At 38.8% G+C, this 24,466-nt stretch overlaps 1 protein-coding gene across 4 annotated transcripts in view; it reads right to left on the bottom strand.

Annotated features, from left to right (window-relative positions):
- The window catches only part of LOC127420129 (zinc finger protein castor homolog 1-like), a 320,096-nt gene that overhangs the window by 42,117 nt on the left and 253,513 nt on the right, over positions 1 to 24,466 (bottom strand). For all 4 annotated transcript variants that reach the window (XM_051662147.1, XM_051662148.1, XM_051662146.1 and 1 more), the window contains one exon: positions 940 to 1,509. In XM_051662147.1, the coding sequence (XP_051518107.1) occupies positions 940 to 1,465 (526 nt within the window). In that variant the 5' untranslated portion in view covers positions 1,466 to 1,509. The remainder of the gene's footprint in view (positions 1 to 939; positions 1,510 to 24,466) is intronic.

Genomic DNA, 24,466 nt, shown 5'->3' with positions numbered 1-24,466 from the left:
GCTTATAGAAAATCAAAGAGTCAGAGTGTAATCCTGGGTATAATATGAAGCTTAGCCGGCATGCCAACACTCTTGGCCTCTCGGCTGCTATGCACATACAGAGAATTCTATATAAGCCTCTTTTAAATATAATTTTTTTGTATCTGTTCCTGTTTTCCCAATTGTCTAATGGTTGCATTTGCTTGTGGAGGCCAATAGTGTCACGCATTCATATATCTATAGATTTCCTTCCCCAATATAACATTGGATGTATTTGGAAACTACAACTGTCCAACCATGCTGAAAAGACCATCTTAGACCAGCATGGATCCATGTTGGTTTATGCTAGTTTGGTGCTGGTTTAGCTATTGGACCAGTATACCAAAAATGCTAATCAATCAGGATGGCCATTCTATTGAAGCTGGTTTACAGAGGAAGTCTTGCTGCTTAAGCTAGTTGAGAAGCCCAGTGAGGACACCAGCAAACCAGCATCCAATCCACATTGCATTATATGATGATGACCAGAAAAGCTGGTCTATTCAGTCAAGCACAGCTCACCACTGGTGCCATCAAAGTGTCTTTTTGATTATGATTAGAATAATAGCATTTTAATTATCCACCAGTGTTTTTAAAAGATGGAGATTTTTCAGTTACCACAGCCTCTGATGGAATATTTGAGTAGCGTTATCCATTTTGCACGAGTAACTTTGATCGGATATCTGTCTGATCACAGTTGACACACATTTGACTGCAAGGTGTAAATGCAATCAAGCTAAAGAATATCCAGATACTATCCAGATATGAAACCCATGTTAATGCAAGATATAAATGGGGCCACTGGTAAAGTAAGACTAAACCAACAAAACTGAGCTGGCAAGCCTTTGAAGAGGTATGTTATCTTGGTAATGCATACTTTGTTTTGGCTAAAGACAGAGAACGATTGAAAGAATGAGATAATACCTGGAGAAGAGAAGGGGGGTTGGCGAGGGAGGGCTTCAGTGGTGGGCTGGTAGCTATCGTCCTTGTGTGGGCTGCCCTCTGAGTCCCTGTCCTCGTGAAAACTGCCCTCATGGGAGCCGGGAATGGTCTCAACTTCCTCTGTGTTGTCTTCTTCATCACTGCAGCCTTTGGGCTGCACCATGTACACGCCCTCAGGGGGGCCGTCATCTCCATTGTTGGGTCTGAGTACCCTGTGCTCAACCCCATCTAAGGATTGCAAATCATCAGCGTATTCACCGTTTACCCACTTTTCAATGGCCTCGCGCCTTTTCTGGTCCTCCTCCAAGCTCTGGCCCAGGGTCAGCCTCTCTGGGAAGTCACTTTCAGGCCTGTCGCCCTCATCATAGTGCAGGCTGCCCCGCTCGCTGTTATCCAGTAAGTCTGAGTCACCCTCTGCGTTTTGGGAGCTGCCGTCATACACCACCTGCCGGCTAAGCTTGGCACAGATTGCGTTCAGTTTTAGGCCACTTTTCCTTTTGGCGGCCATCGTGGATTTTCCTGAGTTCTTTTCAGTGCATAAACTCCTCTCAGCTGTTAATAAAAAAGAGAAAGAGAAAAAATTCTTTTTTTTTTTTTTAAAAAAAGACTTTCATTGACAGTGAATAAAACAACAACAATGGTTGTACCAATAAAAAATATGCAAATTGCAACGCTTCACTATGAAAACGATGAACATGTTTAAGTAAAGACCATAACACACTCTATGCAAGTTTGCAAATGCAGACGTGACCTTTTTGCCAACCCATTTCAAGCGCCCGATACTGTTGTACATAATGTGTTATTTAGTTACTGTGCGCGGCAGTTTACAAGAATGAAAGCAATAGTGCCCCTTGTGGCAATACTGAGAATACAATGCAGATTTGAGTTGCGTTATGAATTGCGCTCTAGCACAGTTTGGAATTCAACAATGCATGAAATCGAGCTTGTGCGAAAGGCATTTGAAAAGTATTTGTTAAAAAGAAAAGTTGTATGTGTATTTGTAAGTTGCTGATGTCAGTCACACCCATGAGAGAGGGTGAGAATTACACAGAGAGAGATAGAGAACTCTCAGAGCCCAGACACTATCTACGAACCTAGAAGCAACTAGATTGCAATCAGACCCCAAACAATGTGTCAAGCAGCCACTACAATGTGATTTAATCCTGAACATGACAGCAGAATAGAGTCTCTTCAGCTTAAAAGACTCAGAGTCTTGCCAACAGAGCCCTGCTCAACCTAGCACACTAAAGACTACAAAAATACACAGAGTCTGCATCTTCAAGTAAGACAGAAAGAGACTGTGTGTGTGTGTGTGTGTGTGTGTGTGTGTGAGAGAGAGAGAGAGAAAGTGATAAATAAGATAAAGCAAGAAATACAGTGAGATCACAGCTGCCGTCCCCTTCCTGATGGCTAACCTCACATCACCTCCCCTATCTCAACCTGCTTTCCTCTCTACAGCTTTCACTTAAATTCACTGTCAGCCACGTAAACCTGCTCTTACAGTGAAGCACACCACCATACCAGCAGACTTGTACCCCCCCCCCCCCCAAAACAACGTTTCTCATTTCAGCATGTATGTATGAGACATCTCAGAGACCAGAAGAGTAGTTTGAGGGCTAGACACCACAGACACAAACTTCCTGTGTATCCCCTTTGAGTATAACAGGCCGAGCATGTATGGCTGTAAAGGTGTGTAAAATACTTTAAATTTGATTATGCTTTCAGCTAACAGTAATAATTTAGTAATCTGAGCTTTGTTTAACACCTTTGACCATGTTTAAATCAGAAATCTGCAGATTTTCAAGGCATAATAGAATCCCATATTACCTGAAAATGAGGATGCAGAATTTCCTGCAACATGCAATATGCAATTCACGACCACAGATCCTTAAGTCATAGCTTTGAGAGGACAGTCATTTGCTATTTCACCCCAATGTGCTATCTTTAAGATCTATCCTGGTGTCAACCCCCGTGCAGCTGTTCTGGGTCAGTCCATATCCAGAGATGACTTCTTAAGGGCAGAATTCCCTCCCTGCTAAGTCACCCTTTCGCCACAAATCTGATTCAAAGATTTAGCAAAGTTAATTTTTAATAGGTTTTCTTCAAGCCTGCTCCCAACTTTAGATATTTATCAAGCAGTAAATAAAGAATGGGAAACCTGTGGGACGTATAACAGTCTGTAGAACGCTTCAGCTGGTAGTTAGACGCTGCGTTGAGATGAGCTATTTCTAACCATCTCATGAAGCTGTCAATACAAAGTGGTTTGTCTATTCAATGCAAATGGCTGCTTTAACAAGAAAAAAACTCACATTGCTTCTGATAATGGGAAAGTTGGTAGTCTTAATCAAAATCAGCACAAAATCGGACAGCACTGAGTGAACACATCACTCTCATTTTAATAAGCTTTTATAATATATAGTGGCCTCAAATATTATTTGGACACTTAAATTGCTTTAATGACAAAACATCATTTATTTTAATGAAAGATATACATACACTTTTCAAACATAACATTTTCAGAAATTTCTAAGGTTTTAATTAGTAAAACAATTAATATACTGTTCAAAATTCAGACAAAAATATGTTGACACTTTCTGGTTGAAAGACATATGTCAATAGTTAATGTGAAAAACTACACCTGCGATTACTCTGCTTGGACACCTTGAGGAAACTTGAGGGAAACTGACTTCATATATCCACTAAAAATTACCTTGGGGTCAGTTGTTTAAAATTAATTGCAAAAATGGCAGAGAAAAGTCAGTTCTGGAAAAGGTATAACAAAAATTTAATTTGGTTTGATTTTTTTTTAATCTAATGAAATGGCATTTAAAGGGATAGTTCACCTAAAAATTTAAATTCTCTCCCACCCATTTCTTACTCACCATCATGCCATCCCAGATTTGTAAGACTTTCTTTCTTCTGAAGAACACAAATGAAGATTTTTTTAAGAATATTTTTGTTCTGTAGGTCTATTCAATGCAAGTGAATGGTGACCAGAAATCAGAAGGTCCAAAAAGGACATAAAGGCAACATAAAAGTAATCCATAAGACTCCAGTTGTTAAATCCATGTCTTCAGAATTGATATGATAGGTGTGGGTGAGAAACAGATCAATATTTAAGTCCTTTCTTACTATAAATCTCCACTTTCACTTTCACATTCTGGTGTGGAAGTGACTTTCACTTTCCCATTCAGCCACCTACTGGTTGGGGCTGGTCAAAGGTGGAGATTTATAGTAAATACATAGATTGATCTGTTTCTCAACCACACCTATCATATCGCTTCAAAAGAAATGGATTTAACCACTGGAGTCATATGGATTATTTTTATGTTGCCTTTATGTTCTGGTCACTATTCACTTGCATTGTGAGGATCTACAGAGCTGTAGATATTCTTCATTTGTTTATGTTCAACAGAAGAAAGAAAATCATACACATCTGGGATGGCATGAGTGTGAGTAAATGAGAGAATTTCATTTTTGAGTGTACTATTCCTTTAATTATTTTAAGTGTGACTGAAGTGTCCAAATATCACTTTATTTTGTTCGTACAGTCAAGCAAAGGTTAACCTGTTATATTCTAGATCAACCGTGCACCCTGTGGCCCCGGCACATGCTTTCTCAGTTACTGTATTTACACTCAACACTTCCTCTTTGAAACAATGAGCTGAGGAATAATGCATGCTCCACACTGGAGCACTCAAATCTAAACACCTCAGAAGTGTACTTTTTACCTAAGACAATTGCTAAGCCGGATTGAAGGGGTCACCCGGTTGAGGACAGCAATTTTGAACCCAAAAAAAGAAAGAAAATATCAGCTGTAAAAGCAATTAGGAAGTGGAAACATAAATTCTGAAGTATTTTTTAAGAACACCTCCAAAGGAAGATTGAGGTCATTTGGGTGTAACAGTAAAGGTCATTTACTGTTTACCCTGCTCAGTATTTCATACTTTAACTACTGATTTCCTTTGCATTGCAATCTTGCTTTTCCTTGTAGGAAATGACCCCTGAGAATGGATGTCTTTCCATTACCCACAATTTATGTGTGTTTTCTCTAACAATCAAACACTTCGCCTATCGATTCCAAGGATAATATTGTAATCCAGGGAACAGGTACAGAGTATATTCTAATTTTTTCAGTACCTGTACCCATAAACATTAAAGGTGGAGTGTGTAGTTGGTGGACAAACAGACTGGCCCGCCCCGAACTCACATAATTGCTTAAGCCAGTCTGGCTGGTTGGGATGCAAACTAAGTTTTGATAGAGTTTACACTTTTCGTAAAAAAAACAAAAAAACACAATGCAAATGTCCTACTTTAACTTGTCTCTGCATATTAAGATGTGATAGGAGAACATATTTTAACATCGTTAAATGCACACTTCACATTTAAGGCTGTTTGCTCAAAATACATCTTTGTCTAGAGGCCAGATATAAGCTTTTAAATGAGAGTGGATGAGGGCACTAATGAGACAGCAAGCTCAAAAAGATCATGGTGGACCAGTTAGTAGTCAAGTCATGTCATTTTTATTATTATAGCGCTTTTCACAACACACATTGTTTCAAAGCAGCTTTACAGAAATTCTTTCATTAACAGAAAATGAAACTGTAATATCTATAGTCTTAGAGTCATCATTGTGTAATTTGATTACATATGACTGTAAATTGTGTATAAAAATAAATAATTAAATAATAATTGTTTTTAGAACCCCAGTGAGCAAGCCGAAGGCAACTGTGGCAAGGAACTCAAATCTCCATAAGATGTTGGTTAATGGAGAAAAATAACCTTGGGAGAAACCAGGCTCACTGTGGGGGCCAGTTCCCCTCTGGCTAAACAGCATGAATATAATGCCAATATTAGTTATTTGTGCGCAGTGCAAGTCATGGTTTAAAATAAGTAAACTAAGTAAGTGTTAAGGGCCAGTGTTTAAACAAAGATTTTGTATGAACTGTAAGAATAATGACTAACGTCTTTGAAGTTCATTCTGGATTTACTGCAAAAGTTCATATAGATGAATTGTCCTTTGTTAGTTGGCTGATGAAGGGTGTTGTGGTGATGCAGGCAGAGATCAGTGAGGTGCATTACAGTTCAACCGGCAGATCATTTCAGTGAGGTCTATCCTAAGTCCAAGGCTCAGGCAGTGGTATATGAAGTATTCCATGTCTTATGGTTGGAGTTTGCATCAGTTCATCCTCTGAAGTCCATTGTAATAGACTGAAGTGATGTCTGGCTGGCACCGGCTGCATTTAGTCATCAACACTCAGAGAAACATAGCAGTAGAGTCCTACACCAAGCAGGAACGGAGCTGGATCTGGCCGGCTCTGTTAACCTCAGGATATCAATCCCGAGGTTGAGACAGGGAAACAAATAGAATAATATTAGCGTAGATGCCATTCATTTTTTTGCAGAGTCATAGATCAAGATACATTTTTCTGGTTCTGGCAGACCTAACTAAAGCAGCCTAATTGTGAGTTGATGGATAGATTAGGTGTATGCCTGGCTAAATAAATGAGTCTTTAGTCTAGACTTAAACTAAGTAAGTGTATATGCATCCTGAATAGTGTGAGGAGTTAATAATATTAAGAAGAGGTTCTGAGATTACAGGGAATACCATTTTAAGAGCTTAGTTGGTATTGGTTCTAACATTACTGTTGTGGCTTTTGATGTTTCGATAAGTTTTGTTAGCTTTTCATGACCTATGACTGTGAAGGATTGAAGTTGCTCGTGAGGAAAATAATGAGACACTGTTTTCTGAGGTTCTGTGACAGATGATTGCATAATTCCAATTTTATTTCTTATGATTTAAATTTTATCAGTAAAGAAATTCATGAAGTCATTACTATTGTACTGTGACAGAATATCTGGTTCAGTTGAGGCTTTATTCCTAACCAATTTAGCCACAGTACTGAATAAACACCTAGGATTGTTGCGGTTATTTTCTATGAGTTTGCTAAAATATGCTGACCTGGCAGCTTTTAGTGCCTGTCTGTAGCTACAGACACTATCTTTCCATGCACTGTGAAATAGCTCTAATTTTGTATTCTTCCACTTACGCTCCATTTTCCGAGCTGCTCTCTTGAGAGAATGAGTGTGATCATTGTACCATGATGTGGGGCTTTTTTCTTTAATTTTCTTTAATCGAAGTGGGGCGACACTATCAAGAGTGCTAGAGAAGACTATATTTGTATTTTCTGTTTTTACATCAAGTTCTTCTAGACTTTTTGGCATATTGAGTATATGAGATAAATCTGGAAGATTATTAGTGAGGCTATCTTTAGTGGTTGAAAGAATAGTTCTACCTGAATGATAGCGTGGTATAGATTGAATAACATTAGCTGATCGCAGCATACAAGAGACGAGGTAATGATTTGAGATGTCATCGCTCTGTGGCAGAATTCCTATAGTATCAACATCAACTCCATATGACAGAATTAATTCTAGCATATGATTATGGCAATGAGTTGGTCCTGTCACATTTTGTCTGACTCCAAGAGAGTTGAGAATATCGATAAATGCTAATCCCAATGTGTCATTTTCATTATCTATGTGAATGTCACCAACAATTAAAGCTTTATCCACAGTAACTACTAGATCTGATAGAAAATTAGCAAATTCACCAAGTAAATGAGTACACGGCCCGGGTGATCTATATACTGTATTAAGAGTTTTTTTATTTGTATCCGACGGAGTCACATTAAGCATTATTAGTTCAAAAGACTTTACAATAACACAATTGGGAAACAATAACCTGAGGGAGTAGATTCATTTAAACTAATATATTAATCCGGTTTTAGCCAGGTTTCAGTCAAACAGAGCGCATCCAAACTATGATCTGCAATAATTTAATTTACAATTAGTTCTTTGGTTGAATGAGATCTAATGTTTAGTACCCCTACCTTTATATGATGTTTATGTTTTTTTGTTTTTTTCTTCTTCAAGTTTTACCTTAATCACATTTTTCAAAATGATTTAGTGAGGAGTTTGTGTTTGGTAGTTCGGGGAAAAGACACAGTCTCTATGTGATATCTAGGTGATACAATCTCTATGTGTTGTAGTTTATGTGACCTGTGTGACGTCTCAAGGTAGCTAGCAGATGTTTGGATTAGCCAGTTTGTCTGCTTCCTGACCTGGGCCCCAACAAGTCAGATACTATCACTATTAAGACTATGAGCCAAATTGCTAGAGAGGAGAGCGGCACCTTGGAGTCCTTGGAGGGATGGAGTCTGTCTCTCTTTAGCAGGTCAGGTCTACCCCAAAAACTCTTCCAATTGTCTATCTTTTTCCAATCTCCAGACACCACTAAGACATCCAGCCATTCAGTGACACTAATCTACTATAAACCTCGTCACCACAATGAGCAGGGAGGGGGCCAGAGCATATTACAGTGTCTGACATCATTTTTTCAAGTTCACACACCTCTTTAACATTATCTCTGGTGATCTCCGACTGGCGAAGCCGGACATCGTTAGTGCTGACATGAATAACAATTTTAGAAAATCTAAGTTTATCATTAGCCAGCACTTGTAAATTTGATCTGATGTCAGATGCCCAAGTCCCCGAATTGCATTTAACAATAGTGGCTGGAGTCTCTATTTCCACTTTCCTTACAACAGAATCTCCTATAACAAGGGCACTTTCAACATGATTCTCAGTGGGTGCATCACTGAGTGGGGAGAATCGACTGGAAACTCTAACAGGAACGGGAGAGTGGTGTCGTTTTGCTGAGCGAGTATGCCACCGAGACGTCACCCAAATGCCCTGCTGCAGGGGCTCTACAGCCAGAACCAAAGTATATGTGTTTCTCGCTGTTCTACCTGCATCCGAAACAGTATCTACCAGCTTCTTTTTCTCACTGACCTCCACACTAGTGTTGAGATGTGTGTCTCTAACTCATTAAACTTCTCCATCAGCCTGACTAATTCCTTACATTTATCACATGTAAATCTCTCACTGCTGATGGAAGAAGCTATAGTAAAAATGTGGCATGCAATGCAGGAAGCAATAACATAAGCGGATGCCATGACTTACCGCAATTGTTTGTTGTTGTTGTTATGGTTGTTCTTGAGCAGCAAGGGTTTGAGATTGTGAATCCCTCACGCAATTGTTTGCTGTTGTTGTGGTGGCTTCTGATCAGCAGAGGTTTGAGATTAATGCAATAATCCATGTAAAACACAGAGGAGAAAACGAATGCACACAGTCGAAATGCGAGATGTAGACAAGCGGGAAAAAAAGCTGCTGCATTAAATAAATGCAGGGCAATAGATTTGCCTCAGCACTGGACAACAATGGTGATCACTATGGTAACACTGCTGTTTACTCCAAGTCATTTGTGTTCATGATAGCGTGTAGTGTGATAAAATCAGTAGGGACACAGATAAAAGAACAGTCTCTCCTCTGGGAGCCCTCCCACCACTCTGGGATCCGGCACTCATGTTAAGAAAAATAGCTGTAACAAACCATATCTCAATAATTTGATGCACCTTAGTATTTTACAGCAAAATGTTATCATTCTGCAAAATTTAGGCCTTAAAAGATGACTGTCCACACTGAAGAAAAAAAGAACAGCATGTACACCTGTAACAAAACAAAACTTGTTTTCACCCAAAAATTCTGTCATCATTCACTCTCATATTGATCCAAACCCATTTGAGTTTCTTTCTTTCATAGAACACAAAAAGAGACGTTAGGCAGAATGTTTAATCTCAGTCACCTTTCACTTTCATTTTTGTAAAAAATGTGTTCAATGGAAGAATGTAAGGCAAATGGGTTTGAAAGAACTTGAGGGTCAGTAAATTATGACAGAATTTTAATTTTAGGTGAGCTATCCCTTTAAAAGGACCTGTTATTGTAATGCTGACAATATTTTTTTACTGGAAACAGTGCAGAGCTGGAACTGCCAAAATGTTTTTACTGTATAAGGATAAAACCTTTGCGAAAAAGCCAGGAAACTGTTCTAAACAGATTCAACAATAAGAGTGAGAGAGCTTCTCCTTTTTATCTGCTTGCACAAGCCCTGTTTCTTTTCAAAAATGACAGAAAAGCTCCCTTTAACGTGGGTTGCCAGTCCCCTCTGTGTTTTGTTTAATGCGCAGCTTCTGTTTATGTGCCGGAATGATATCATGCCCAATCAAGTGGTGTTTCAAATCCTAATAATACCGTTGGAAGTGCATTATTTGTGTGAACGTGTGCTGACTGCAATCAGCCTACCAGAGTAAGGGAACTGGCTGTTAATGACTGCTTAGATTGGCGTGTCCTGTTCTCTCCACCCCCCTCTCTCTCTCTCTTTCTCACTTTTTTACAGACAGGAAGAATATTCACGGCAAAGCTAGGATATGACATACTTTTTCTCACTTGGCATCTTTTGTAACAATTGTTCTAGAAACAAACTTGATCGCTCTGAGACTCTTCAGTACATTTAAATGGTTATATCAGAAATCTCAATTCATCTAACACTCGTGAACATGATATGGGAAATTCATGCAGATTTTCAAAATATGTTGACCAAGGGGCTGTTCACATTGAGCATGTTATTAATCTGTATGCGCAGTTTTTTTTTTTTTTATATCCCCTTTTCTCCCAGTTTGGAATGCCCAATTCCTCATGGTGGCACGGTTACTCACCTCAATCCGGGTGGTGGAGGACAAGTCTCAGTTGCCTCCACTTCTGAGACAGTCAATCCGCGTATCTTATCACGTGGCTTGTTGTGCATGACACCGTGGAGACTCCCAGCATGTGGAGGCTCATGCTACCCTCCGCAATCCACGTACAACTTACCACGCACCCCTTTGAGAGCAAGAACCACTAATTGCGACTACGAGGAGGTTACCCCATTTGACTCTACCCTCCCTAGCAACCGGGCCAATTTGGTTGCTTAGGAGACCTGGCTGGAGTCACTCAGCACACCCTGGAACTCTCAACTCCAGGGGTGGTAGTCAGCGTCAATACTCGCTGAGCTACCCAGGCCCCCCTGTATGCGCAGTTTAAAAAAAAAAAAAAAATGTATGTAAACATGCGCTAAACGTACGTTTTTGAGCATTGCGCCATTCCTAGCTTTTATTTCACTGCCTCACGCAGGGTTGCCGAGTTTTTAGAAGGCACATCAAATATATATATATATATTTTTTTATTTAAGCCAACTTTTAAAAGCACGTCTTAAGAGACCAGCATTCTGTTCTATATATTGCGCTATGTCAATTATTTTAGAGCAAGAACTAAATGGACTGAAAAGCCCCTAACCAATTACAAAACCCTGACAACACAGAGCATTTACACTCACTAAGAACTTTATTAGGAACATCTGTACACCTAGAGTACATATTCATGTGATTATCTAATCAGCCAATTGTGTGGCAGCAGTACAATGCATAAAATCATGCAGATGCGGGTCAGGAGCTTTAGTTAACGTGCACATCAACCATCAGAAGGGGAAAAAATTGTGATCGCAGTAATTTTGCATTGACATGATTGTTGGTGCCAGATGGGCTGGTTTGAGTATTTCTGTAACTGCTGATCTCCTGGGATTTTCACGCACAACAGTCTCTAGAATTTACTCAGAATGGTGCCTTAAAAAAAAAAAACATCCAGTAAGGCAGCAGTTCTGTGGATGGAAACGCCTTGTGGATGAAAGAGGTCAGCAGAGAATGGCCAGACCGGTTCAAGCTGACAGAAAAGCTAAGGTAACTCAGATAACTACTCTGTACAATTACAGTGAGCAGAATAGCATCTCAGAATGCACAACACGTCGAACCTTGAGGCGGATGGGCTACAACAGCAGAAGACCACATCTGGCACTTCATTAGGACCATAGTGTTCCTAATAAAGTGCTCAGTGAGTGTATTTAATTGCAAAAAAAATATAAAAAATAATGACTATTTTCAAACAGCTGTCCCCCTAACATTTCCCCTGTCTTCACTTGGTTGGCAAACAGATAGTCCCACCCCAAACTCTTTGGGGTGGAGCCAATGTTGGGCTTGCTGGGATGCTTAAACAAACAGAAGAGCAAAACAAACACAGTGTTTACACTTTTTGGGGAAATCAAGAATGGCTTACTTATAGTTGCCTGTCCACATTAAACTCGGTTCAAAGAAAGTATTTTAACACTTCACCTTTATTGAAACAGGCAATGGCAATGTAAATGTCTTTACAGTACTGTATTGTTTCTCATCATTTAAAGATTCGCCTTTCAGCTTTATTCTGTTATTATAATCTGTTTTGTTTTTTGGCAGATTAACTGACCTAGCATGTGTTTGAGTGAACTCTAAGTCTAGGTCTGAATCCCCATGTGTGTATTTCCTCACCTGCTAATGTTCGTACACGCACACATACATGCTGAAATAATCCCTTCTGTTTTTATTTTGCTAATTTACAGCTTTCAGGAAGAGTTGGTTCCACCCACCGCTCTAAAGGAAGGGGAGCGGAAAGTCAGTGATGGCCCTGTTCTCCACACACCCTCATTCCCCAGCATCTGGCCTCTCTTTCACTTTTATTACACAAGAATAACAATAAGCAGGTCTGCGACCCCCGTCTACACAATTTGCCATATTTTTTCCAACGGTCGCTACTGATGCTCCAAATTTCCATTTTCTACATGCATATTTAATTGAGTTTTGTCCCAGTGGTGCGGAAATGATTTGTTTTTTGCTCTCTGTTCACTTGACTCCTCTTCGGAGTCGGTAACCCTGATTAAGATGTTCACGTTAATTTCCCAGCGCACACCTTTTTTTGTGCATTAATGGTTCTGATCGTCTAATTAAAACTTCTCAGCTTCGCTGCTGATCACCGCTCGTTGTGCTTCTGACCTGAAGTTTTAATTGCGGCGTCAGAGGCGATAATAATAATTTCTGGGTTCTGATGATTAAAAACAATGCCATTCCCAACTACCATTTAAAGCAGAAGAGATGTGGAGGACATAGAAAAACAAGGGAATGAGAAAGAGAATTAGTGGGTAGAAAGATGGAATTTTCCTTGGTAATTTGAGGTTTGAACTATAGAGGAGTTTCTATGGGTGCCGTGCATAGCTTTATATATAGTTATATTATAAATGCTTTTCACAGATTGTGATGATGCATTCCCACCTTTATTTGGCAGGGTATATCTAGCAAACTTTATTTTATTTTCAATTTTGTAATTATTTTATGTAGATTTGTATCACTATCCTTTGTTTTTATATTACCCTGGCATTAACAAAAAATAAAAATAAAAACATTATGGCAATCTAGCCACCACTGCTGCAATGGACTTTCAAATACAGCTGCTGAGGGAGTTCTTTCTTGTGTCTGCCATAATCCAACTCTCCATTTTTTTTTATTTTTTTTCCTTTTGGAAAATCATTGAAGCATAATTGTGGATTTTTTTCTTTTGTGTTTGGAGCAAACAGGAAAGCAAAAATAATAATTGCTATGGTCTGCCATTTACCTCTACATCATATGTCAGCAGTGTGGTTTACCCCGCTATAGTTTACTTCCGTGTTCCAAACACAAAAATTTTAAAAGGGTTTATTTGGGAAATAAATTAGCTTTCTCATTAATTTCCTCTTAGATATAAGCTTTATCCAGTTGGATTTTTCACTGGCACCAACACAATGAAGAGTCAAGCCCCACCACTGCATTTGAAACAGGTTAGTTGGGTATCACAGTATGACGGGGAGGAACTGCAATCACAGGGCAGGTTTACCAGGTTTGGTGTTTGCAGTGTAAATGAGGGCAAATATGACTACACAAATAAAATAACCTTCTAAGAACTCGCATAGGTGGTAAGAATGAATGCATTCCATGCTCCTTATTTTAAGAATTTAGCTTTTTGTCTTATTCATGTAACTTGACACTGCTTAAGTATCTGCTTGAAGTCTAAAAGCTAGCTTGTTGCATTAAGAGGTTGTCTCGAAAATAAAACTTCGGCTGACGTTTAACAATAATGCTGAAAGTATGATGGGGTTTTATAAACTGCACATACTCATACACACTCTATCATTCTGTCCTTTTTGTCTGATGGACTCTAATGGATTTTTCAGATTCCAATGCAGGGATCAATTTTTAGTGGAGGATACACATTAAAACAAAACAATTATGCTCATGAGCTTTTTTCCGGTTTTGAGTTTTTGTTTTTGAGAGGCAAATGTCTCAAAATATGAATGCAGAGGGCAGGAACACACACTCTCGCTCGCTCAAATCTGTTTTTATTATTAATCAGTCGGTTGCACATCTGCTTGCTTGCAGTGTGTGTGTGTTTTTCCCCATCAATAAAGCACTTATTGCTTTTAGTCTGGAATGTGACCTTGCATGTTGCATGCTGTCTTTGGGCTGACCTTGAAGGACCTATTCTGACTGCTCGCTCTCTCTTTCTCTTCTCTCTCTCTCTCTCTCTCTCTCTCTCTCTCTCGGAAGACTGGAACCTTCTGCCACATACAATAATTCTGTTACATCCCTTTGCAGGTAACAAAAACAAACAAACCATGCAAAAAAAAAAAAAAAAAAAAAAAAAAAGGCCCGCACATACTTGCTGCAGAGGACAATGGACAGAAAATGCAGATGTATATTATGACGCACAAACGGAAAAGGGAAATATTTTGTTTAAGGTACAGTTAGGCAGCAACCTTTCAATTCTGAGAACAAATACATCCCTAAAGCCTAATTATAAGACAAAGAGTTTAAGACGTTCCCTGAGGACAAGAGGACAGAAATAGTTAAAGGAATAGTTCACCCAAAAATCACAATTATGTCATTATTCACTCATGGAACTAATTTTTTTCTATGGAACTGAAGAGAAATGTTTTTTTAATGAATTTTCCAATACAATGACAGTTAATAGTGACTATGTCTGTCAAGCTCCAAAAATCACATAAAGGCAGCATTAAAGTAATCCATATGACTCCATAAGTTAAATCTGTATCTTCTGAAGCAAATAAATATTTAAGTCAGTTTTTACAACAAATCTCCACTTTCACTTTTACATTCTGAAGTGAAAGTGGAAATTTATAGTAAAAAAAAGATTTAATTATTTCCCACCCAAAGTGATTGCATCGCGTCACTGGAGTCATGACAATTACTTTTATGCTGCTTTTATTTGAATTTTGAAGCTTCAAAGATCTGGTCACCATTCACTTGCATTATATGGACCTACAGATCTGAGATATTCTTCTACAAATCTTTGTTTGTGTTCAGCAGAAGAAAAAAAGTCATACACATCTGGAATGGCATACAATTGAGTAAATGATAAGAAGATTTTCATTTTTGGGTGAACTATCACTTTAAACCATGGAGGATTTTATGTCAAAGAATCCGACTGACATTTTTTTCTTCAAACGAATGGACCAATTTGAAGCACTGCATCCTACTGCTTGTTTGTTATATTTCAAGTCTTTTGAATGCATACAATAGCTTTCTGTGAGGAACACTCTAAAATGTAAGTTTTTATTCACTGATAATCTTCTTTTCTAACAAAGCTTGTGTCTAGCCCACATTTGTGACCAGATTAAAAAATGATATGTCTGAACTTTCATATTAAAGGACTGTGTAAAGATTCAATGGGATTCCATGGAACACAACAGCATATGGGCATTGAACGAAATGAGGGTGAGTAGACAACAAATCATTTTTGGGTGAACTACCCCTTTAAAAGTCAAGGGAAATGTAAGTCAAAGCTCCGATATTAAACCTTCTGTTGAGTTGATGCGAATGGCTCTGCACGTGCCATGATCAACAATCGTACTTGTTAAAATTGTAGAGGAAGTTTGCCTCACAGCTGGCATAATGTTTAGGTCAGGCCACTGCGGAGATCTGGCCTGATTCCAAACAGAGAACCGTCAATTGTTGTAGCAGACCTACTGTAAAAAATCAAATCAAAACAAAAATAATTTTTATGGCTTGCACAGGTTAAAAAATAAAAAATGACAGTCTCATCACCTGTTTGGTGAAAATCTACCTTTTAATTTTTTAGGGGGCACAAATGGCAGTTCTGGCTCTTTATGAAAGAGTGAGAAGTGAAGCTCTACCAATAGTAGAGTTTTTGTTTAGAGTCCAAGGAGATCCTGAGTTCAAATCCCGACCTAACATATAATTTTATTTTTTTATTTTATTTTATTTTTTCAATTTGAATGAACATGGCTTCTGGGTGGAAGTTTGAAGTTTGATTGAAGCATGCCCTGACAGACAGGGTAAATTGACCGAGCTGGCATGGTTTGAGGGCCAGGACCCGGGCACCCGTGTGCCAGCAGTGGAGGAAAAATTTGACAGGAAACAAGGCTACAAGAACAGTCTCCCAGTGCCACTGATGGCCACTTGTGCTGATATCTACACAGATTAACTGCTTGAGATGTATTTTTGTCATGAGGAGCTGTGATTAGTCGAAGGGCATTGGGGAGGCCAACTGATGCAGAAGGCAAGGGAAAAAGAGGGTGGGCCACTCAGTTCTTACAGCACAAGGGCACAACAAAGAGAGGTTAGTGGCTGGAGCCACCCAGACCAGAGTCTGTCACTCAGAGTCATTATCTGTGGGGATATATTTAATTTAGTGGTTCCGGAACTGTGCTGCTGAGTAAGCAAAGCCACCATTAGGGCCGTCCTCCAGGGGAAACACAGCACACGCCGCTCGATTAGTTATCAATTAAGAGTGCAGAAACCTCCACCTGCCGTGTGAGACAGGGAAAGACTGGCAGAGAGGAGCAGGACCTGGACGAGGCATTATTTTCCTTCTCTTTCCTTGGTCTCTATCCCCTTTCGGGCCTTCGAACGACTGATTAACCTTGATATGAAGCGCTGTCAAGCCTGATAACGTCAATCAAGGGGAGCCCTCTCAGAAAACCTCAGTGTAAAACCTAAAAAGCAACCTGTTTAGATGTTTATACATGCCCTCTCTCACCAGTATATGAATTGCATTAAAGATAAATGAGTTGTGGCATTTCTGTTACAAGACTCATAAGACATTTTGACAGCCTTTAAGACACTTTCCCATTCAAAAAATAAATAAATAAGCCAAGCAGCAAAGCGCCGTTTGACGGGAGGTGTGTCTTGGGTAAAAGTGTGGCTTTTGCTTGGAAAAATGCTTGCAGGTAGTGCTTAATTGATTTCCAAGGTTAGACATTTAAATTTGTTTTACAGATACTGGAGCTCAGACACATTCAATGTTTTTGAAGCAATTTCCGTAGATTTACTTGTGTTTTATCGCACACCGGCGCACATCTCCTTCGAACTAGAAAAGGAGGTGACATTAAGTCAAATAACTACATTTCCAGACAGGAAGCCTCGCTGACAGCTTCGATCCCCGGCCACCATTAAAACATTTGCTCTGCTTCATAGACTCTGACATTTTTTTTCTACGTTTTATGCACACAGGAACAATTTGCAGGTGCCCCCTTAACTTCTCCAGGTTCAGGTACCTGCCTAAAGATTCTTGAGTCCTCCAAGTGCCCTTCTACGACAATACCTTTTCAAAGCAAGCTGAAGTCTTTTAATCTGAGCTTTATCTAAGTAATGTGAGGTCATTTAAAAAGACTAAAACATCTGAATTAATCTAAAAGCATTTCATAAATATGCATTGTCATGTTTGTACACTACCAATCAAAAGTTTGGACCCTTGAATGAACTGATGTTTCTCATGATCTTAAAAACCTATAAATCTAAAGGCTTATGCTTAAATGCATAACATTTGTGTTGTAAGCCAATATCAATTGTGTATTACATTGTAATAAATATCACTGTATGATATTTTGTATATGTTGACGCTTTTTTGCATGCCATGCCTTTATATACCATCGTACAAATATAAAAGTGATTCTCAAAGATGTTTTTACCACTTTTTGCAAAACTTGCACACTTAGAACTGCAAACATTTCAGAACTATGTTTAAAGGCCCAAACCTGATTGCCTTTAAAAAAAAAAAAAAAAAAAAAAAGGAAGAAAAAAGAAAATAGAAGAAAAAAAAGCTGTGTCTGCTCTTTTTGAAATCATCATGAGATAGTAGAAAGCAGTTCCACTAAAGGTGAGTTTGTGTGTGTGTGTGTGTGTATGTGTGTGTGTGCTATTTTAGTCGAAGTACACAAAAGGAAGTATTGCACACTGACTCAAACAAAGAATATGCTTTTGATAAAACCACATCAGCTTCTTGTATATTCTACTCTAAAAAAGTCTGGTTTCCTGATTTTTTAGATGTGCTGTACCCTCAAACGGATGCTACACAAGTAAACAGCACAACAGCTCATTGCACAACAATGTGAGCGGTGCACAAATGATCACAGACATTGATAACAGTCTCCAAACGAGCAAAGAGGGCAATATATTTAACATGCCATTGATTTTCGAACACACTAAAAATGGCACAAATGCATTTTGAGCTTCAGCCACACACAGGTCGCAATTTTGCATCTCATCTGCATTAGCATTCCACTTATTATTATTTTAAAGCGAAAACAGATACTCTGTTGAAGTGCAAATCTGATGAATTACCGTAGCAGATTGCTGTTATCAATTATTAAAACATATTTTATAAATATTCAGGTCTGTCATGCATCTAATAATGAAGGCTTTGGAGAAGGTTACTTCCTGTGCGCATCCTAACGTGTCAAAAATATCACTTTCAATCACGCCTGTGTCAGGGTTTTTACATTTGAACTCCAAAAACAAAAACACAAACACTGCTGTCTTTATCTGATTTCCACTCATCCACGATGGCAAACTATGTGGCCACATCATTGGCCCATGCACACACATGCAATATGAGATCATTTGAGAGAAGAATAATGCATTAATGCGGTTCTACCTTCTGGACACACCTAGTCCCAGAGCAAAGGCAGCCATATGGTGCGATGCATATTCATATTCCTCTGTCTGCACCTCTGTAATGCTTAAACAGTTCTTCATAAACTTCAAATGGGGGAAAAGGAAAAGATGAAAGAGAAAGACTTGGAAATTAAAATGAAAATTCTGTCATCATTTATTCACTTAATTAATTTCAAACCCGTATGACTTACTTTTTTTGGGGTAGAACACAAATGGAGGTATTTCGATGTTTAGGCATGAGAACAATGACAGAATTACATTTTTAAGTCCATGTTGTGGTTTGTCTCTGAGATAAGGATGGGTACTGAAATCTGATCCTGGTGTAGTGTGTATATGTATGTGTGTGAGCTGATGTGTCTGGCTGTGGGTAAACTGTGTTGTCAGGTGGGCTTGCCGCTTTCTCCCCAGCAGGGTAAATACCAGGCGAGGACGATGGGGAGATTAACACTGTCAGATCTGCAACAGTAACCCTTCATTATCAGAGCACCAGGGCCTACACACCCGCTCACACACTGTCCTTCGCTGCCTAGGCACACAGTTAGTAATTACCAAACCTACCGCTTCCTCTCTCTACGTCTCTCTTTTCCTCTCTGTATTCTCTCTATTACATATATTATATATATATGTGTGTGTGTGTGTGTGTGTGTGTGTGTGTATCTGTGCCTTTTGTTTATCTTCCTCTCCATATGTGGCATCATTAAAATAGACTTTATACATCTTAATACATGTTCCTGGTCTTATTATCTTATTTCTAAAGAAAAAAAAAGTTTGTCTTCATAATCTTTAATCAGAATGCAAAACTTTGCTTGGCCTCTGAAATGTCTATTTTTGAACCCCTCCCTCCAACCACCTGTCACATGGAAACCACTTCTAACAATCCAAACAATTCCTGAAAGATAAAATCAAGTCACTGCCAACATTTTATTCTTGTTGAATTTCCTACATCACATAACAGAATTTTTTTTTTTTTTTTTTACCTGCAACAAGTGTAAAACAAGGTGAGCTTATATCGCTGAAATAGCAGTAATACATAACATTTCGGAGGCAGAATGGGTTACAAATAGCATTTCATGTTGACTTTATGTGACGTGCCGGTCTTTTGCTGGGCATCGTGACACACTTGATGGCATGCCAGCCGCGGTCACAGTATGTGTGTGTGTTTGGTGTATTAAGTGGCACTTTATCAAATTATTTTGGTACCCAGCTGATGAGTAATAAAGGTACAGTGGAGCCCCCACTGACTCCCAGACATCAATCCTCTGAGCGAGAGCCAAACGCAGGTCCTGGAATGGCCTGAGGTGAACCGAGCTGCTCTCCCCACTGATCAGCATATGGACTCTCTTCAACCAAACTAATATTAACACTGGGCATGTGGAGGCCTTCAGCTGTCTTGCCACTGTGTGGAATAATGCTTAACTACTGTTGTACCTACAGCTGTACACTTTCATTGAATACTGATGAATAAAAAAAAAAATAGACAAATTTAATTAAAAATAATGATTATTTCACCCAATATGTATACTTATTAAAGTGTAAAGTATAGTGGCATTAGCTTAGCAACATACTAACGTCAAACTCAATTTCGAGTCGAGTCTCCATATGAGAAACGCTATTGGTGCGGTGTGCAATTGCATATGTAGAGCTTTCAAAATTGGCCACTTATCAAGTTCCATGCAGGTTACGATGCTGCCTTAGAAGGCAGCTGCCTATGTAGGCAGTAGGCAGCTAAATAGGTTTTTCAACCGAGCTAATGTGTGTGGATGGACACTGTAACAGGTAGGTATACAATGAGCCCTCCATTGATGGCCTTTTATCAAACCATTGCTTTTGGCTTTTTCATCTCGTTTATCAGAGTCGATGGCCTGCCATTGCACATTTTTTCAAACGTCAACCTCTTAAAGTGTTGGCTCTCAGGTGGCGATCAGACAGGAGATGAGAAAGAAGATGATAGTTAGATCAAACAGAGAACTGGAAGGACAGCGGAACAGAGAAGGAGAAAGAGGGTACTACCACTGACTAATCTTGCTCAGCGCTGTGCTTTTCCACAAATACAACAAAATGCAAAGTGCCAGAAGAAGGTGGTACGGAGGGGAGGGTGGGACATCAGAGGGCTTCAAGCCCATCAAGGAGTTGTGCGTGTCAGTTGTGAGGAGCCGCTGGGACTAACGGTGGAGAACAGAAGGTAGCAGCAGGCGGATCACAGCCGATCAGGGGCCCTAAGAGAGATTCTGTCTCCTCCACCCTAGAACTGAGCTCGGATCGCACTCCACAATCACACATTTATCCCACCCAGCTCTACACACCAACCTTTCCAACACAAATTCCACTACTTTCACAAGCTTTTACATCTTCTGAGTGCTCTACTGTCACTATGATGTTGAAACTTTTAGACCCTGTATAATATCACAGGGTCACAAGGCATTTCTGTGGGTAGAAGGTGAACTTGTCGGAAATACAGTGGCCCCAAAAAGTATTTGGAGACTTAAGCCACACTTTCAAAAGTGTCTTTGCATTATAAAGCTAAATATCAAACCAAGTGTCATTTATTTAAAAAAAAGTTCCACAAACGCTTTTCAATGTAACTGATTTCATTCATCCACTAAAAATTGCTGTGACACAAGTTGGTTAAAAGTCATTGCAAAAATGGCTGAAGTTATTTCTGAAAAAATACAGATGTCACTTGGTTTGAAATTTTGTGCAATAATCTAATGCAATAATATTTATAACTTTTTAAGTGTGACAATTATCTGAAGGGGATCAGATACTTTTTAGGGCCACTGTATATCTCTAGATCTTTATACAGAAAATGCCAAAAAAAGATCTTTTTCAAGGAACAGAGAATCTGGACATCAAAAAGTGCTCAAACAACACACAATTTCATTTCTATTCAGAGTAGCATTACTCTGGCATGCTTGAAAAAAAAACATCTTAGATGAGGGTTTCCCTACTTCAAGAAAGAGATCTAAAAGAGGCAGCTGTTGATGTGATGAATCTGATCGAACTGAAACAAAGAACTTTCTACAATATGAGTTCAATTTAGAGAATGAGTTACATTTGGCATGCTGCTGGGAAAGGTTAATGGAGTGATTGAGTCGCTTTAAATAAAGTCATCCCCGTGCAAACTAGGTAAACATTTCACTCATTTCACAGGTAATAACAATAAAAAATTTTAAAAAACAGCATTTTTGCTCTAAGGAAAAATTTTGCCCATTTACTGAGATGTAGATGGAGGAATATCACATTCAGGGGAGCATGAATCTTTAAAATAGTCGAATGCTAGTGAATATTCCCAGGAGAGAGGAGATATGAATGAATAAAGCAGCTGATTCCTTTAAAATTACATGTGTTTCAGTTAGATTTCCTTGGAATACCTGCATAAAGCTACACTTGTTTTGGTGTTTTGATAACTTTAAAGGCTGGTACCATGTCAAGCCTAGAAAAAGTGCCAGGAACTTCCAATTAAAGTCCATATAAACTTTCAAAACCCACGCTATTCCAGTCCTTCGTCTCTGATATGTTTCCTACAACAACGTCTTCAAATGTACCTTTCCTCTGGCTGAACAACCGCACATCTCTCCCTGCCCCCACCCAGTAATCACAATTATTACTTAAAAAGGCTCTATTTCTACATTAACTTAAAAGGCCTATATCTATTTCTTCCCTTCTTAGTTGGTGCACCCTCACTTACTCTAAGTATCTCTATAAATCAGCAGTTACTGTTAACATGTACTCAACAATTCAGTCATCAATCTCCCACAGTGAAAACAGAGGGGAAATATCTGCTCAGTAAAATCTCCCGTGTTCATGTTTATGCGTGGAAACACACACGCTATTGCACAAACAAACAAACCAATCCACTGGGACATCAGAACCATTGCCAGATCACCACGGAAATGTTAGACAAATTTAATTGTGACCTCACCTTTCATGGAAGGCTCAATTCCATCAGCTATTGAAACAAATCAGCAAGAGGGTGAAAAAGAGACAAACTACAGTTTCAGTTGGCCTTACTTTTCAAGCTTGCACTGGGTCCAATTCAGCAAACTACATGCTTGGCAAAGCTCTGAGCTCCATGCAAATGTGTGTTTAGATTTAAAGACACTGTATTTATTTAACAAAAAGGGGAAGATCTAATTGAATGCTGGAACAGAAGCTCTGTGAAAAATCCTCCAGTTGACAGAGCTTCTTCAAAACATCTGTATCTAAACAAGCATGTGAGAGCTCACTCAATACCGGCAGTCACTAGCTTAGCAGGGCAAATAATGCCACTTGTCATGTAACTGAGAAATTCTGTGCAATTGCTAGCTGAGGCCTTGCTCGTAATTAAAAACAATAATTTGAGAGAAAAAGCACACACTGACTAATCCACATTCAATATAAACAGAAATTACAGGTGACAAAACATTAGACTAATTTAAGAATAACAAATTAAGAACATTAAATATTTCACACCTGTTGAGTACGCACAGTTTAAAAGCTGTAAAACTTTCTTGTTTTTTTAATGGTTTAATACTACATAACCAATAAAATTAAATTAAGAAATTATGAAATGTAATATATATATATATATATATATATATATATATATATATATATATATATATATATATATATATATATATATATATTTTTTTTTTTTTAATTCTAAAAGCCATAAAAAAAAAAAACAAAAAAAAAACATAATTCTGTTTTTAAGGATTTAATACCATGCAAAAAAAAAAAAAAAAAAAAAAAAGAAAGAAAAAGAAAGAAAAAGAAAGAAATTCTTTAAGAAATTACATTTCTGGGGCCTGGGTAGCTCAGCAAGTAAAGATGCTGACTACCACACCTGGAGTCACAAGTTTGAATCCAGGGCGTGCTGAGTGACTCCAGTCAGTTTCTAAGCAACCAATTGGCCTGGTTGCTAGGGTGGGTAGAGTCACGTTGGGTCAACCTCTTCATGGTCGCTATAATGTGGTTCTCATTCTTGGTGGGGCGCGTGGTGAGTTGTGCGTGGATGCCGCGGAGAATAGTGTGGGCCTCCACACACACTACGTCTCCGCGGTAACGCGCTCAACAAGCCACGTGATAAGATGTGCAGACTGACGGTCTCAGATGCAGAGGCAACTGAGATTTGTCCTCCACCACCCGGACTGAAGTGAGTCACTACGCCACCACGAGGACTTAGAGCGCATTGGGAATTGGGCATTCCAAATTGGGGAGAAAAGGGAGAATTTTTTTTTGCTTTGTTTTTTTGCAAAATTCAAAAAGCTGTAAAACTAAAGAAAAAAAAAAGCTTAATTCTTGTTTTAAGGCTTTTATACTCACAGACAATCTAAATAAATTAAGTAAATTAGTTTATTAATAAATTAAACAATTTAATCAAGTAAAATGTTAGCGAAATAGCATAATTCTTGTTTTAAAGGATATAAAACTAGCCAAACAATCTAAATTAAGTAAATTAAGTAATTTAAAGCAAATACAGATTTATTTTTGTGAAATTCAATAAACAAATGCAATATCACTTGCACACCCAAAAATAAAACTCACTCCTTAGCCTCATATTTCCACTCAGTCATCACATCAGTGAGGTGTTACTTTACCAAAAGACACAGTGAAAGTAATGAGTGTCTTTGTCATTCTACACCCTCACACCCACCCCACTCCACAACGTGCTCAAGTCACCAGCATCTCTGACTCTCTGTGTGTGCATGCGTGCGTGCTTGTGTGTGCGTGTGTGCGTGCATGTGTGTGTGTGTGTG

The sequence above is a fragment of the Myxocyprinus asiaticus genome, chromosome 29, assembly GCF_019703515.2.
Source record: "Myxocyprinus asiaticus isolate MX2 ecotype Aquarium Trade chromosome 29, UBuf_Myxa_2, whole genome shotgun sequence".
NCBI lineage: Eukaryota > Metazoa > Chordata > Actinopteri > Cypriniformes > Catostomidae > Myxocyprinus > Myxocyprinus asiaticus.
Note: the sequence above shows the minus strand (reverse complement) of the source record. Positions and strands in the feature narration are given on the sequence as shown.